Source organism: Psammomys obesus, unplaced genomic scaffold (assembly GCF_907164565.1).
Source record: "Psammomys obesus unplaced genomic scaffold, mPsaObe1.curated_primary_1811, whole genome shotgun sequence".
Classification (NCBI taxonomy): domain Eukaryota; kingdom Metazoa; phylum Chordata; class Mammalia; order Rodentia; family Muridae; genus Psammomys; species Psammomys obesus.
In genome coordinates this window covers 32,145,217-32,162,787 of record NW_026596069.1, presented here as the reverse complement: position 1 = coordinate 32,162,787, position 17,571 = coordinate 32,145,217, and the positions used below count along the sequence as shown (strand labels likewise).

Here is a 17,571-nt window from a genome sequence, read left to right as displayed (position 1 = left end):
CTGGAGTATAAAATGGTATGAAAGCTCAGTGTGTGAAATTATATTTGTGCCCTCCTGGAGAGCCAAGAAAATTAAGAGATGAACCAAGTAACTCATCATGTTTATTACATGTGAGACCGTATTATCATGCCTCTGATGGTCACATCTAATAGTTCTAAAGCCAGTTCAGAGCACTCATGTCAGACTTACTTTATGAGACATTTAACCACTGCAAAATTACATTTCATAAGGGAATGTGTCCAAGTAAGTCCTCTGCAGTTGTAGAGATAGAAATCTGACCCATCGTTTTTATTTCCATGGAAAACCGTTTAGCAGAGCTGTCTTCCCGGGAAATGTCTGTCGAGTTGCACTCCTACACTGTTGGCTGTGTGCTTCCTTGCAGACGCTACTCTCCGGGCACGTTTGCTTGGTTCATTAGCACTAACAGCAGATGGCAGGAAGTTACCTCTCAACCCGATCTAAAACGAATGTCACTAAAGAGATCCTGACAGCTTTGATATTCTTTCATTTCTGAAAAAGGTGTGTTAAACAAATCAGGTGTAGGAGTTTAGCTTTTTTCTTTGATTCCAACACATAATTCCTAAGTGAACTAAGAGCTGCTTTCATCTCTGGATCTGGCTGTCTACATAGAATGTAGAAAATCTTCTGATGGGATTAGTTTTAAAAGAACTCCATTGTAGAAAGTAGCTTTTGAAAAATATTGTCTTGATTAATTGTCTTCACTGGTCACATACATCAGAACATTAGAACCTTCTCCCCTACTGTGCTGAATAGTTTTATGTCAACTTGTCACAAACTAAAGCCATCTGAGAGTAGGGAACCTCAATTAAGAAAATGTTTCCATAAGATCTGGCTGTAGGCAAGCCCATAGGGCATTTTCTTTATTAGTGATTTGGTATGGAAGGGCCAGCCCATTGTGGGTGGTACCATCTCTAGGCTATTGGTCCTGGCCTGGGCGCTATAAGAATGCAGTTGAGCAAACTATGAGGAGCAAGTCTGTAAGCAACATCCCTCCTTGGCCTCTGTATCTGCTCCTGCCACCAGGTTCCTCCCCTGCTTGAGTTCCTGTCCTGACTTCCTTCATTGGTGGACTGTTACCTAGAAGTATAAGTGAAATAAACCCTTTCCCCACAAGCTGCTTTTGGTTATGATGTTTCATCACAGCAATGATAGCCCTAATTAAGACACCTGCTTGTCTGAACACAAATTTCTAAGCTTATAGGCCCAGCCAACTGAATGTGATTCAGATACAAACATTGAGGGTTTGCTGTTGGATCTCCTCTTGCAGCTTCCCTTTTTGAGAGTAAGCAACATTATAAAAGGACCTGATCACCTGAAATCCATCTTTTCCATCTTTGTACCCAACCTGGAAAAAAATCTTTATTTTTGCAAACACCTGGGGCCAGAGCTGAAGCTGTTGCTCAACGGTTAAGAGCACTTGTTCTTGTAGAGGATCAGGGTAGGCGTCCTAACATCCACTGAATGACTGTCCTAGGCTCCTATTCCAAGGGATCTGATGCCCTATTCTGGTCCCCTCAGGCACTGGTCATACACACATGCACATACATGCATACAGGCAAAATACACACCTAAAATAAAAATAGCAAATAAGACTTTCAAAAACAATGTTTTAAAATGATGCCAAATGCTGGTATCCTCCAGGATATCACAGTTGACAGGAAACCAGATATGAGCTGAGGTCTCCCGTCATAGAGGATGCAGCTCTCAGAGGTAACTTGCAGCCCAACTCACTCTACCTACTGAAGTCCTAGGAGACTTCAAACTCCTAACCAAGGAACAAGCACTCCTTTCTAATTCAGTTGTTAGCTCATCCAGACTGCCATACAGTCTGCATTCGGATCCACATGCGTAGCATCCTCCTGAGGTATGGAGACCAGCCTGCCCCTCGGACCATGGCATGGGATGCAGAGACAGGAGTTTGACCTTGACTGTACTATATGCTAGTTTCAGCCAAGGTAACAAGAATCTTAGTCAGCATCCTTAAACCCCTGGGATACTACTTCTAAATGCTGTTCCATGAAGTCATTTCTTTCTTTCTTTTTACTTTATCTAAGCAAAAAGACTAATGTTAGATCCTAGCAAAAGCTGTCCCTGTAGAGGGGATCAGCCATCCTTATATTCTGTCTAGTATCTTCACAAAACTGTTAAGCTCCTAGCATGTAGCAGCCCCAAGAGAGAGAGACATTAGGATTAACCCTACATTACAGCCTTATATACTATCTAACGCCATCACTGATCTCCCTACTCTGTGAAACTCAGAGATCCTATCTGTCTAAGCTCACAGACCCTCCCCTCCGAGCTCCCAGACCCCTACTCTTCAGAGTCTACAGATGTAAAGGATTTCCTTTGTTCTTCAGGTAGCTGCTGCACCTCCTGCCTGTTCTCCTACTACCCATGGAGAGCATTACTAGAGGACCTGATCACATGAAAATATTTGGCCAAGATCACAAACTTATTTTTGTAACTTCTGTAGCATTGCAGTCTCCCTGAGTGTGGCTGGAGAGATGTCTCAGTGGCTGAGGATATTGGTTGCTTTCCAGAGGACCCAGGTTTGCTTTCCAGCATCCACATCATGGCTCACAACCCTCTGGAACTCCAGTTCCAGGGATCCAGGGTGCTTAGTCTCTGCAGTCACCTTCATTCATGCAGCTACTCACACACAGAGACATACTTAACACCTAATTTAAAACTTAAAACAAAACAAAACAAAAACAAAAACAACTCATGTTTTAAAAAACAAGCAAACAAAAATGTCTCCATGAGCTAGTATGCTTTTCACATCTGTAATCCCAGCACTTGACAGGTAGAAACAGGAGAATCAAGAAGTTCAGGGTCATTCTATTGTGTGGTGAGTTCAAAACCAGCCTGACATGAGGCCGGGTGTCAGGGAGGGAGGAGGGAGAGGGGGATATGAGAGTAGCCGTGGTAGCACAGGTCTACATACCAGTGCGTGGGAGGCAGATTCAGGAGGGTCGGAGGTCAGTCTTTCGCAGCTACATATGTAGTTTGAGTTCAAGCCTGGGTTACATGAGACCCTGTCTCCAAAAAAACCAACAACAAAAAACAACCAACCAACCAGACAAACAAAAACCCGTCTGCATGAAAGTAGCCACATTTTTTTAATATTAAATATTACTTTATTTTTTATTTTTTTAACTTTTATTAATTACACTTTATTCACTTTGTATGTCCTATAAGCCCCTCCCACCTCCCCTCCTAATCCCACCTTACCCCCCCTTTCTTCACGCATCCCCTCCCCAAGTCCACTGATAGGGGAGGTCCTCCTCTCCTTCCTTCTGATCTTAGTCTATCAGATCTCATCAGGAGTGGCTGCATTGTCATCTTCTGTGGCCTAGTAAGGCTGCTCCTCCCTCAGGGGATGGTGATCAAAGAGCAGGCCAGTCAGATTATGTCAGAGGCAGTCCCTCTTCCCATTACTATGTAACCCATTTTTTAAATTATAGATCCTTTGCTTTGAATTAGCCGTAAATCAATTGAAAATTACATAAGAGGAATTATTGCAAGCTAAATGAATAAATGAGAAAATGTATGAATTCAAATCCCATCAAACAAACAGCATTTCCCTGTACAGCATGAGCACTCCTGTTTTCCTGATGATTGAAAGCTGTGTATTCCTCAGTCCTGGGTGCAGTCTCAGGGTTCCTAACCTAAATGTCTGAAGTATGAAATGCTCAAAATCTAAAACTTTTTGAACATCAATGAAAGTTCCAAATTTTGGAGCATCGTAGAGTTGGGAGTTTATGACAAATGTTCAACTTGTACAAGGCTTAAAAATATTCCCAAACCTCCAAACTTGTGACACTTCTGGTCCCAAGCATTTAGGAGAAGGGAAATAAAAATTTACTTTCAGTATTTTAAAAATTAATACGCCATCTGTCCTTGGGAAGTAATTAATGACCTGGTTAACTTTCTCAGCTAAGAGACACTAATACAGTGTAGAAAGCATCAGGAGCTGAAACATGTACTATTTAACCATGTAATCAATTAGGGATGTTTTGACACATTGCTGGAAGAGTCTCACGGTTAACAACACCATTGTTAAAGGGTCTCACAGTCGAACCCTTGCTCACATTCTAAAGATAGGACTGCATCTGGGTCCTGCCTTGATTCCGGCTCACCAACTCCCTGTGCGGTCTGTGTCCGTTCTTTCTCTGTGTCCTTTGTGATGTCAACTGCCACAGCCAGACATGTTACAACCCAGCGCTACAACGCTAGAGCTTTTTCTTGTATAATTTTATGTCACTTAAATAAATAGAGAGAAGAAAAATATCATGCAAAAAAGTCCAAATTGGAGGCTCCTTCAAATCTTCATGCCTGAGAGGCTCTCTTCCATCTCTTGTATTCTGTTGGTGAGACTTGCCTCTGGTTCCTTTTTGAATGTTTAAGATTTTCCTCTTGTTTTGGACTCTCAGCCATTTGACTGTGATATGTCTGCTGCCAAAGTTTGCGAATATTTAGCCATATCTTTTTCAATATTTTGCGAGCTCCTTTCTCCTTTCCTTGGACTCCTATTACATGTGTCTTTTTGAGGTGGAGTTTATCCACCTGATGTTTGAGGTTCATTTTATTTACAGGTTCCCACCTTCTCTTTTTCAAAGTGAGTATTTCTTTCAGTATATCTTCAAATCCACTGATTCTCTCTCACATCTGTTGATGAATGTGATGTTGATGAACATCTCTGTCTGGCATTACACTGCGAGTTCAGAATTTCCATCGGCTTCTTCCTGAGCTTTGTTTTTCTTTTTTGACCTTACTCTGTTCGCAGAGTCATTATCATCATCTTCCTGTTTAATTCTGTAAACATATTTTAAATCTTTGAACATATCTATAAACCTGGTGTATGAACTCTTTGCAAATCCAACATCTTGGCCCACTCAGAGTTCATTTTTAAATGCATTTTTAAATGCACCACCTTATGTGGTTTCTTTATTTGTGTCATAAATTTCTTTGAAAATTCAACACTTCGGTTTTTATTTTTAGAGTGTTTTTTAATTTTTTTCTATTTATTTATTTAGTTACTTACTTACTTCAATTTATTCACCTTGTATTCTGGCTGTAGCCTCCTCCATCTCCTTCCAGTTCCACATACCCTCCCGATTCTCCCCCTATGCCCTTTCCCTAGTCTATTGATAGGGAAGGACCTCCTCCTTGTCCATCTGATCCTAGCCTATCAAGTCTCATCAGGACTGGCAGCATCGTCTTCCTCTGTGGCCTGGCAGGGCTGCATCCCCCAGTAAAACTTTCAATCAGCATAGAAACAAAATATTCCATGACATAACTAAATTTAAAGAATATATATGCAGCAATCCAGCCCTACAGATGATACTAGATGGAAAACTCCAACCCAACGAGATTAGCTACACCCAAGAAAACACAGGATAAAGGTACTTTCACAATAAAAATAAGCAAAAGAAAACAAGCACACAAACACAGAATCACCACCAACTCCACAATAAAAGGAACTAACAGTCATTGGTCACTAATATCTATTAACATCAATACTAATATCTATTAACATCAGTGGTCTCAAATCTCCAATAAAAAGACACACTAACAGAATGGTTGCAGAAACAGGATCCACATTCTGCTGCATTCAAGAAACACATCTCAGCAAATTTCTTTTTCCAGAGTAAAGGGCTGGAAAAAGGGACCAAAAGAAGTAAGGAGTAGCCATTCTCATATTGAATAAAATAGACTAATCAAAAGAGATGAAGAGAGACACTTTTCTCCTCAAAGGAAAAATCCACCAGGAGGACATCATAATCCTGAACATCTATGAGCCAAATACAAGGGCTCCTGCATTTGTCTGAAAAGAAAATTCAACACTCTGTACAACATAGAGCAATCCCAGATTCTAGTAGCTGCCTCTGTGGCTATCTTTTTGCTATTGTTGCTGTTACTTGTGTTTGTTTTAGTAACTTCCCTGGGCTTTATCTTCAGAATTTGTCTCCCTGTAAGGATAGGCACTGGTATGTCTGTTATTTTTTTATTTTTAAATTTTGTTTTTGGTGGTGGTTTTGGTTTGTTTTAGACAAGGTCTCACTGTGCTGCTAAGGTTGGTGGGCCTCGTTATCCTCCTAAAAGGGTGAAATTATACTCATGATCTGTCCTTGTGTCTTTTTATTTTCATTTAAAAAATTTTAGGCTGCCTTCCTCAGAGTGACACAGCTCTGTCTGTCTGGTTTACAGGTTGACAGATTGTGCTGATGCACACCAAGCCATAGACTTTATGGCAGAGAGCCTCCCTCTTTTTGCCACTGCCTAATCTATGGGTGGAGCGTACTCAGACACTAGCTCACGTTCAAGTCAACCTTGGCTTTCATTTCCTGGCAGTCCTTGCATCTTTCCTGTGTTTGTGTTGCTCCATCAGCCAGGAATGCCTGAAGAACCTCCCTTTCCATCCTGTAACTGCCTCCATTCCAGGATCTCTCTGTTAAAATGTTTGGCTCACCAGCTGCTTGCCTCGGCTGGAACTGCAACCTCTGGCCCCTGAGCTGAAGAGCTCCTTCTTGAGGCCTGAGTTTGTGATTCCTATTGACAGAGCTTCTGAACAGTGGCCAGCGTGAAGTCAGCCCTCTGGCAGCACAGCTGCTACTTCTTAGGCCAGAGGACAGGCTCTGGTAAAGACGCCAGTGAGGGGAACCAAGACCTGGTGCAGGGGATACGAAGTATTTCTGAGCAAGAAAGTGGCAAGATTTTGTCTGTTTCTAGCTCAAAATTCTTAAGAGTATCATAAGTTATACTTCTCAAAAATTGTATTTGTTTTTGGTTATTGGTTACTAGTCCCTGGAAATCACTTGCATGGAACTGATGTTTGACAACTTCATTCACGTTTGTACTTACTTTGGGAGGACAGGAGTTGCTGACCCACTTTGCCACAGTTGGAGGTTTGCTGACCTCCGTTTTATTTCTTTCTCCTTTGTTGTAATATTTTTACTAATTCCTTAAGAATTTCATAAATGGTGGCTGGAGAGATGGCTCAGTGGTTAAGAACACTGCTCTTTGAGAGGTCCTGTGTTCAATTCCCAGCAACCACCTGGTGGCTCCCAACCATCTATACTGGGATCTGATGCCCTCTTCTGGTGTGCAGATGTACGTGTAGATAGAGCACTCATCTATTTAAAACAAATAAATATATTTTTTTTAAAAAAAGAATTTCATAAATGAGCTTGGGGTAGTGGTCCACGCCTTTAGTCCAAACACTTGGGAGCAGAGGCAGGTAGATCTTTTGAGTTTGAAGCCAGCCTGATCTACAAATTGAGTTCCAGGGCAGCCAGGGCTACACAGAGAAACTCTGTCTTAAACAACAAATTCCATAAATGTATTTTTAGCATCTTTATCCCCCTGCTCTCCCCCTTAACTTTCCCCATCCCTTCTCATCTAACTTTGAGGGTACTTTTTTTTCTCTCTTCTTTCCCCATCAAGTCTAGTTTGTGTTGCCCAGATAGCCTTGGGATGTAAGCCTTCCCTAGGGTATGGTCAGCCCATCAGGGTCACATATTTAACTTACGCTGCTTCTAACAGCTACCAAATACAATGGCTCCTCAGCTAGTGATGAAATTACATGTATACCTTTCCTTCTCCGCGCTGGTATTTTCTCTGGCTGGAGCTTGTGCAGGACTTGCACCTTCTGTCACAGTCACTGTGAGTGCATATATGCTTCTGTTCTCTTGGGTCTAAAAAACACTCTTTCCGTGATCGTATCAATCACCTCCAACTCTTACAACCTTTCAGCTCTCTCTTTGAACAAAGATCCCTGAGTCTTGAGGGGAGGAGTGTGATATGAATGTTTGATTTAAGGCTGAGCGCTCCACAGAATTTCTTTTTCTGAATGTTGACCAGTTGAACACTCTGTGTCAATTGCCATCTACTGCAAAGAGAAGCTTTTCTGATGTTTAAAAATGTGCTGCTCTAATCAACATTGCAGTAAGTCATTGGAATCATTTTAATACTATGTCCATTTAGCAGAATAATAGTATTTGGTTTCCCCTACATCCCAAGACATATCTAGCTGCAGATTCTTGGCCCCTTTTATAGTCCATGGTATAGATTCCATCTCATGTACTGGGTCTTTGAGCCAACCAGAAGTGTCAGTTACTCCCATAAGATTTGTGCCACTATTGCACCAGAGGCTTCATTTTGTCAGGCCAGTCATTGTCATAGTTTACAGAGTTCACAGTGAGGTGAGACAGAGGCTTACCTCAATCTCCTTTGGCAGCATGCCTTGCACCGTCCAACCATGAAGACTAGTCAGGAGGGATGAAGCAGCCAGGTGAGTTCCAGCGTGGTGTCTTTATGTTCTGTGACTCAAGCATATGAGGTGTTCACCAATGAGGAATCACTGTCAAGTTCAGAGAGATAGCCAGGAGCATTAGAAAGATCTGGAATGCTTGGGAGGCTGTGTGACCCCACTGGGCAGGAACTCAAAAGTAGGTTACTCGTTTCTCATGGGGTTTCTATTTGCTAGCATGGAATACTCCCACTGTAGGGTAACACAATTACATCTCTTTTTAAATATGTATAAATATATAAATTACAAAGCTTCTATAGTAGTAGATTTCCATAGTTTTTCAAAAGATTTCTAATATTAGTTTTCCTTCCTAATTTTCCCTCCTCTACCCTGGCCTCCCATGCCCAGTCAAATTTAGCTTTCTTAATCCACTTTTCCCCTTTAACATTGTTCTGCCTTTCCACCCCTGTGTTCTATCACCCCTTCCTTGGAGGACCCTCCCTATAATTGCCCCTTATTAAATTTCTGACCTCTGTGTGTATTTCAGTGTGTTAGTATCCATTGTCATTTGTGTATTCAAAGCATTTAAAAATTATAAAAACCACATGACACTTACTTACCTCCCAAATGTTGGGAGGTAAGTACATGTGTTACAACACTCGGCAACATAAAGGAAACCAGAGCAATTACTACTAAAGCTTTTTTTTTTTTTTAAGTGCTAACATCTATAATCCAGCACTCAGAATGCTGAAGCAAAAATATTGACAGAAATTTGAGGCCAGCCTGGGCTACATAGTAGTTTCTAAGCCACACAGAACTATGTAGCAAGATATGGTCTGAGAAAACCAAAATCAAGGACTGGGAAGATGGCTCAGTGGGTAAAGGCATCTGCTACCAACCCTGACAGCATGCCTTCAGCCCACAGGACCTGCATGGCAGGAGGATGCAGCCACTTCCTACAACCTGTCCTCTGACCCACCACATCTACCAACCTAACTTACTAAATAAGAAAAATTCATTGAAAATAAATGTATTGATAATTCTAGTTAGCCTGTCTATCTAAATCTTTTGTTAACCAGACATTTCTTTCCTGTAGCTGTAGCCAGTTGTCAAATATTCCTAAATCTTAATATACTAGTCAGTTATATCTTTTTTTTTAAGTGTTTACACATTTATTGAGCACCTGATACATAGCAGGAACATCTGTGGGCATCTAGGTTACAGCAATGGATGAAAACAGCCATGCCCCATACATGGAGATGCTCCAAAAGGAGACAGTGCACAGGAACATGAGGATTTGCCTGGTGCTATCAGTAGTGAGAATAAGGCAGAGCTGAGGCTGTGAGGATCCAAGAGAAGAGAGGCCTGTGTGGAGGGGACAGGGCATATACTGTGGGGTTGGAGTTCCTGGCAGCTTCCCCCATTTGCTTAGGGCAAGAAGACCTGAGGGTTCCCAGCAGCAGGCATGTCTAGCGTACCCAGAAAGATCCCTTCCCACATGCTGGCATTCGCTGTGCGGGTGGTGTATCGGGTTCTCTCCACTGTGTGGATGGTGTATCGGGGTTCTCCTGAGACTTACTGCAGACCACAGCCACCCAAAGGGAAGCAGCTCGTGGCAGGAGGCATTTCCTCTTGTCATATAATCTAGACCCTCTTCTCCAGCCAGGCCTAGCCCACCACAGGCACACCTGTCTTCGCACGCTGGGGCAAGGACACTGCCTCCAGCCTTGAGACTTTGGTATGCAGTGAAAGGCGCTTGAAGCTGCCCCTGAGGTGGAGTCGCCAGGGGTCACAGTGACAGCCTAGCGGCCTGCAGTCTAACTCAGTAGTCCTTAGTGGAGGGGGTGGGACACAGTGCAAGGCTGGCAGCCCGGCCTGGCACCATGGTCAGCTGCACTCCAGCTTGAGGCTTCTGTACAAGCAGAGCTGAAGAGCACACGAGGACTGGCATACAAGCGATGCCCACCAGGGCCCTGTGACCCACAGGTGCTCCTGCATAGTCCCCAGCAAAGGGATACAGCCACTCTCCACTTTATAGATGTTGGAAGCATGGTCCTGCCTACCACAGCCAGGTACCACAGTGTACAGCAGCTGTTAGGATCCACATGGTGTTCGGCCTCACCATAGTGGATCCACTGGCTGTCTCGCCAGCCTCAAGGGTTGTTGCTGCCCCAGCAGTGGAACTCCTGTTGTCTGCAGCACTGGTCACACCCTCATGACCTGACTGGTGGTATCTCTTGATCATGGTGTCCTTCAGATTCTCCTTGAGCTCTGTGTTCCGCTTCTGGTAATAGACATAGGCCAGGATGCCAGCAGTGATGTACAGTAGGCAGATGAAGACGAGCAAGCTGAAGTACAAACATAAGAGGTTCCGTTGATCCTTGAAAGTGGCACAGCAGCCACTGGTCTCTGGTCACCATGACAGTTCCTCCAGCCACCACTAAGGTGTAGACTGTGGCTACGTAGGTGCTTGAAGCCAGCAGACTAATGTAGTCACTCTTGAGGGCCAGCGTCCCAATGCCCACTGCCAAGACTGCCAGGCTGGCCGGCCAGAAGCAGCAGCTATAGGTGAGCAGCAGAAACTTGAGGCAGACCATGCAAATGTTGCCTTCTTTTCTTTGCGTTTGCCCATCCTGGGCCTCTGTAAGTCAGAAGGACCAGCAGGTATGGATCAAAAGTTACTGGTCTGCCCTTCACCTGGCAGGTGGGATCTTGCCATTCCTCCTATGGTAGCTGAAGCAGTGGTCAGAAGGTTCTCAGAGCCACTGGGTCTGGAAGCAGGCATGTTGGGGGTTGGCCTGATGCTGGTTACTGCCTGGATACACCTATTGTTATGTAAACTGGCTGGATTGGCTGATTAAACAGCCTATACCTAGGCAGAGCAGAATGGGGTAGGCGTGGCTAAGGTTCAAGAGAATCACCAGAAACAAATGGGAAGAGAGGAGGCAGGAGGATGCCACGATGGGTTAGCATAGAGAAGGAACCATGTGGGCCAGGAGAAAGGATGGCGTGGATGGAGAAAACATCAAAATGAAAAATATAAACAAGTGTTTATAAGATTATGCATGGAAGGTAGCCCAGATAGGAATGGTTAAGGTGTATGGCATTGGATGGGGACTGGGACATAGATGGTGAGATTATTGAGACAGTGTAAGGTAAATAAGCCCAAGATATATAAGGCAATTATAAAACCTAACAGGTGTCTGTGTCTTATTATTTGTGATAATGGGTTAAATAATACCACCATGATAATCATAGGGCAAATAACAAATAATGTATAGCCCAGTACTCATTTTATTTACCACAACACAGACATAATAGCCAGGCATATTTTCTTCTGGACCAGGGTGAAGCATAGGACATTGCTGGCCAGCCTGACCAACCACACTTTGAAATACTAGCCCAGCTGCCTGTATGTGTGCCTGCATACCAGAAGAGGGCACCAGATCTGGGTGCTGGGGATTGAACTCAGGACCTTTGGAAGAAGTGTTCTTAACCTCTTAGGCATCTCTCCAGGCCCAGTGATATCTTTTAATGCTGCAAACTCTACAAGATCTGAGGGGGGGGGGGGAAGAGGGGCATTAGAGTATTGAATCATATAGTAAAAAACTTTTCATAAAACCCATACTTTGAAGAATATAGGTCTTGTATAAAGCCTTCACTCTCAGCTTACTTTACTGTAAGCCCACAGTCTGAATGGCATATCCGTACCTATTTCAGCATGAATTAATTAATAGATAAACATTTGACCTCTGTCAAGCAGGTCAAATTTCTTCTATGCACATTTCTGATATTATCACTTCAGAAATTTGCTGTCATCCTGTGCCTGTTAACCTATCCCATAAGAAAAGAGACAAAAAAAAAAAAAAAAAAAAGATTGAGGTTCCCCTAAAAGTCACAGTTCCTCAATGGTAGAGCAGGACTTGACCCAAGAGTTTTACAGAACTTGTGTGAACTCCTACCCATTTTCTGTATGGAGTGAGCAAAGATAACTTAGAGCCCAAATCTCTACCATACAGCAGCTGACAAGTGGCCACTTTCTGTGTCCTCTTTTGTCTAGAAGACATGAGAGAGCCTGTCCTGTTCTCACTCAGGGCTATTGCTCCCTGGTCACTTCATCACCTCCCAGAGACTTATCTTCCAAAGTCAATTCCTTGAGAGCCAGAATTTCCACATCTGAATGGAGAGGGACACACATTTAGTCCACAGCATGCCTGTACCTTAAGGCCTCCTCTTGTACCAACTACATCATCACTGCAATCCCTCCAGAACTGTGCGACCTTGTAGATTTCCATCAACACCTACAGCTGTGTGGATCATTGAGCCTGTGTCTTTGTGTGTTGTTGGCTGTCTCCTGCTCTTGAGTCAAGTCCTATGAGACCAGAGGCTTTGCTTACTCTAGAGGACTGGTCCTCAACCTTCCTAATGTCATGACCCTTTCATACAGTTCCTCATGTTGGGGTGACCCCAAAACATAAAAGCCTTTCATTGCTACTCCATAACTGCAATTTTGCTACTGTTAGGAATTTAATTTAAATACCTGGTCTGCAGGATATCTGAGAGGTCATGACCCACAAGTTGAGAACTGCTGCTCTAGCAATACTATGGTCACCAGAGGAGATCTAGAATGAGTCCTGGCAGACACCTGAGAAGTTATTTCTTTTATAAATATATTTTTAATTAATAAATAAAGGAGCCAGAATCAAGTTGCGCAGGAGACTTGCCAGAGGTACAGTGCCCCCCAGGGCCCAGGAATGAGAGCAAATGCTGGGCAGGAAAGTAGCCAATAAAAACTTAGAAAGCAAGAGCAAACAGTGGAGTGGGCAAAGATAAAGAGACCAAGTTGTGCTGAAAATTCCAGGTGCATATATGGCTACACCCCTCACCATACATAAATCCCTCAGTTTGAGCATCTATGTAGACCCTTCTTAGGTCTTTTCATTATTATTTTACTTTATTTATGTGTATCTGCGTGAGTGTGTGCCACATGTGTGAGGGTGCCTATAGAGGCCAGAAGTGGCATCAGATGCCCTGGCGCTGGAGCACAGGCAGTGTGAGCCACCTACCATGGCTACTATGAATCAGACTTGGGTCCTTGGGAGAGCAGCAAGTGCAGCAGACATGATGCTTGGGGCTGAGAGTAGAGGCAGAACTTAGGCTCCTCAGGAGCTGCTGCGGGCTTGGCTTTCCTGGAGACTGACCAAGAGGAGGAGAAGCAGGCAAGAAAAGCTGCTGGGCAGGCCCTGCCTACATCCAGCTCCTCATCTGACTTACTTAGCCAGGCCGTGTTTAAAGGCATCGTGTGCCAGCATTTACATTTAAGAGATTTTACCCAAGCTGATTTTGACAAATAGAAGAGGGGCATTCAGGACCTGCCTTGTTGTATGGCCCTGTTAGCTGGGCTGGGGCAGTGAGCACAGCCTTGGATGGCAGCCCTCTGCAGCTCTGCTGGCCCTTATGTATTTAACCAGAATTCTCCTTCAAAGTCATTTGTATGGACTTCACAGCTACTTGAGTTGGTAGTCTCTGTCACAGTGGTAATAACAATGCAAACAATTTATCATCAATAATGTTTTTTTGTTGTTGTTGGTAGACCTTATGCATGGATTATTCACCATATAGAAACCTTCTGAGACCCCCATTGTCTGTGACTATTAACTGGCAGCAGAGTGGTCTGTAGCTTATGTCCAGTCATTCCCCTATAGAGAGAATTATACCATCGGGTTTCAGTGTTAGAAACAGCTATATCTGAGAGACAAAGGAGAGGATGAGAGGAGTGGAGAGGAGGGAGAAATGATGTGAGCCATTTCCTTCCACTCAGTGTGTGTCATGGAACATGTGCCCACTGACACTGGGAGGAAGCTAGCCTGGTGAAGCAATTAGCACACTAACCAGTTTCAAGCTTAAATATGCAAATGACTGTGGCTCCTGGACTGCTGACATGGAGGTAAGGGAAATGCTTTGTTCTGGTTGTCAAGTTATTGGTCTTTTGTACATCACTGAAGAAAAATTAAAATGATTATAAGCCAAAGATAAACATTGGCTAACTGAGAGAGAACCAAGGAAATTTATCTAATTTATAGTGTGTAAATGGCATGTGTGTCCCACTGTGCTCAACAATAAATCAGTGAATAGCTTCTTCTCACAACCTTTGTCATGTTTGGATTATAATTGTCTTTCAAAGTGGTAAGTCAACCTGAATGTTAATCAGTGACAGAATTTAAGTTAGGTATTTATTTTAAAAGAGCAGAGCAGGTGGATATGGCTTAGTGGGTGTATTTGTCTCTGTTCTCTTCCTGTGAAGAGACATCCTGGCCACAAGAACTCTTCTAGAAGAAAGCATGTCATTGGGGACTGGCTTACAGTTTCAGAGGCTGGCCATCGTCATGATGGTGTGGACACGGTAGCTCGCCTGCAGTCGATGAGAGCCGTCCCCATCCACGGGCCAAAAAAGAAGCGGGGCCTGGCACGACTTCTGAAACCTCAAAGTCACCCTGTGACACACCTCCTCCAACAAAGCTATACCTCATAATCCTTCTAATTTTTCTCAAATAGTACATGAGCTTAAGGGGCCTGTTCTCATACACACACACACACACACACACACACACACACACACACACACACACACGCCCCACAGCGTGTAAAGACACCTGCAGCCAAGCCTGATGACAGGAGGTTAAGCCCCAGGACCCGCATGGCAAAAGGAGAGGAAAATTGTCCTCAGAGCTTCATGTGTGTATATGTACACGTGCGTGTTCACGCCTGTGAACACACACACACGTGGTGGGGGAGGGAGAGAGACAGGGTATACAGATTTTAAATACTAAAAAGGAAAGCAGATTGTTTAACTTTTTCAAAGTAGTTCTCGGTGACAGTTGGTATTTTTTTGCAGGAGCATCCAATACTTGGGCAACCATTTTTTGTTTTACATCCCTGCAAGACAAATGAATTCATGACTGCCGTGCTAAAGAATTCACAGAAAATCAATAGGTAAGAAACACCATCAAGACACATTGTGCTCTACTCTGATTTTAAAAGTGTAAATCTTTTCATGTGACTCTAAAAGCCAGGTCAAAATAAGAAATATCCTTTCTAATAATGATGGTGAACACATTGAGTTTTGGCTGTGTGCTAGTGTTCTGAGTTTTAGATATATGAACACAATGGGCTTTTATAAAATTCCAATAACTTTTACTTAATTTTCAGAGAAGAAAGCTAAAGCACAGAGGAGTTAAGTGACTCTGCGAAGTCACCCAGCTTGTTTGGGGTAGGACTTTGAATTCAGGAATTTGTATCTCAGCACCAAGATTTTAACGGCTTCACTTAGCCAGCTCAACAAATGCTGGAAATCCAAATGGAAAATTTGAGCCCTCATGAGGAATTGGAAGCCCCATTTCTGTTTTGCCCTTCAGCTACCTTGGTGAGAGACCCTCACCTACTATTTGTGATCCTCTGGGATCACAAATCCAGGCACTACATCGTGTGCCTGGAAGCAGGGATTCTGGGGTCCCAGACAAGCCAGCCTCTTCAGAAAAGGCCTCGCTTCTCTTTGTTCTGGCCACTCACCAGCTCGTCATCAGAAACTGTAACGGAGCATTTGTATCACATATGCCTTGCTTGTTTCCTAGAAATGTCAACTACATCACATCGTGGCTGAGCATCGTGGGACCTGTCGTTGGTCTGCATCTACCTCTGAGCTACGCTGAAGCATCATCACAGGCTGAGTGATTCGTAAGCAATCAAGGTAAGGAGAAAAGCCTGGGTTTCAAGCTGTGTCGCTAGAAAGACGATGGTGCTGGTCTTACCCTTAGATACATCTCCGGTCTTGGATGTGTCTTAGCTACATCCTGGTCAGTTTGCACTGTCTTTACTGGGCCGAGCTTGTTCTTCAGTGTTCCAGTTATTCGGGAAGTGTTATATTTGGCTACAGAGGGCATCCACACAACTGCAGAAGGTGGAGAGTGGATTTTATAGCCAGCATTCTTGAAATAAGACCTTTACTGCTCTCCCTTATTCTCTTTGCTTTTGTTTTGTGCTTGTTCTCAGATTTTCTGCTGATCCTAGGAACTGCGGCATGTAGCAGGGAAGCATTGGTTTTCATGGAAATGGGACTGCAATATCTCATGGCACCCAGATTTTTTGGGAGTTCTTTCCTTGGAAAACATCTACAGAAACCTGTTTGGAATAGTGGTTGTGTGGAAGGAACATGCCACAGAGTCAGATCAGGTTTGGTGATATCACTGCTGACATCACGAAGGCTGGCGTGGGGCAATTCTCTCCAGGCACAGCTCTTCTGCTGTGGAGATTGATGGAGAAATGTGTTTGTGTTTTTGTTTTAATATAAGGTGTATGAAAATTAAAATGTAGAACTTGCCTTTTCTGAAAAATTAATGTTAGAAACATGACCCATCTTAAATTATCCTCCCACAGTCAAACTCAGGAACAATGGATTATTTCTTTATCACTCCCCAAAAATGTGTGTGTGTGTGTAGACATAAAAAATTAGATACATAATAAAGAATAACTGAGCATCTTATTATAATAATGTGTTTTACAAGCCAAGTATGGTGTGGTAACTACAGTTTTTTTAAATAGTTATAGAAAACATTAATGCATTGCAATTGCTTTTTTTTTTTTCAATAAAGATAACACAATCATTTTTCCTTCTGGTCTGTGAAGCCCACAGCTGCTCTGTTGTATTGGAGGCTCTTGTGCAAGTCTTCACAGCTTTACAACTTTCTTTTGAATATGAGAATAACAGGCTGTCCCATAACATTGCTGGGAACTATATGAAGTCATTAATGCACAATTATTGAAAAGTGTATACAAACACTAATTAAATGTTCACCTGCTGCATAACTGACTGCTGTTAATTCAGGCCATAATATGTTTTCTAGCCAGCAAGACATGAAGACACCTGATCTGGAGGAATTAAAACTTGCTTTATTTTACATTTTTGTTTTCTAAAAGATGAAACTAAGTGGAAAATACAATTAGTACAGTTTCTTCCATGAAGTGTGTCCTACAAAATCACCTGAGGACTCCTTATACCTTCAAATGCCAGACCCATCTTCCGAGACATCCTGTCTGGGTGATTTTGGGAGCCTGCTCCCTGGAAAACCCAATTTGGATTAATTTTGTCAAGCATTGGTTTGTGTTCTATTAGTACCATCAAGCCTGGGTGGTGCTTTCAGTGGTAACTTGCTTCCTGGTGTCAGCACAGGGTGCCATCATAGTCCGAGAAACTCACTGTAAATTGAAAATACAATAAGCTGAAGATGTGTTTAATATATCTA

General features: G+C 43.1%; 1 protein-coding gene and 1 pseudogene across 4 annotated transcripts in view; one reads left to right on the top strand and one right to left on the bottom strand.

Moving 5' to 3' along the window:
* The window catches only part of Atg10 (autophagy related 10), a 238,104-nt gene extending 221,293 nt beyond the window's left edge, over positions 1-16,811 (top strand). For all 4 annotated transcript variants that reach the window (XM_055625746.1, XM_055625747.1, XM_055625749.1 and 1 more), the window contains 3 exons: positions 15,168-15,265; positions 15,904-16,019; positions 16,322-16,811. In XM_055625746.1, coding sequence (XP_055481721.1) covers positions 15,168-15,265; positions 15,904-16,003 — 198 coding nt within the window. In that variant the 3' untranslated portion in view covers positions 16,004-16,019; positions 16,322-16,811. The remainder of the gene's footprint in view (positions 1-15,167; positions 15,266-15,903; positions 16,020-16,321) is intronic.
* On the bottom strand, positions 10,160-10,869 carry LOC129690119 (CD151 antigen-like; annotated as a pseudogene).
* Positions 16,812-17,571: the final 760 nt, after the last annotated feature.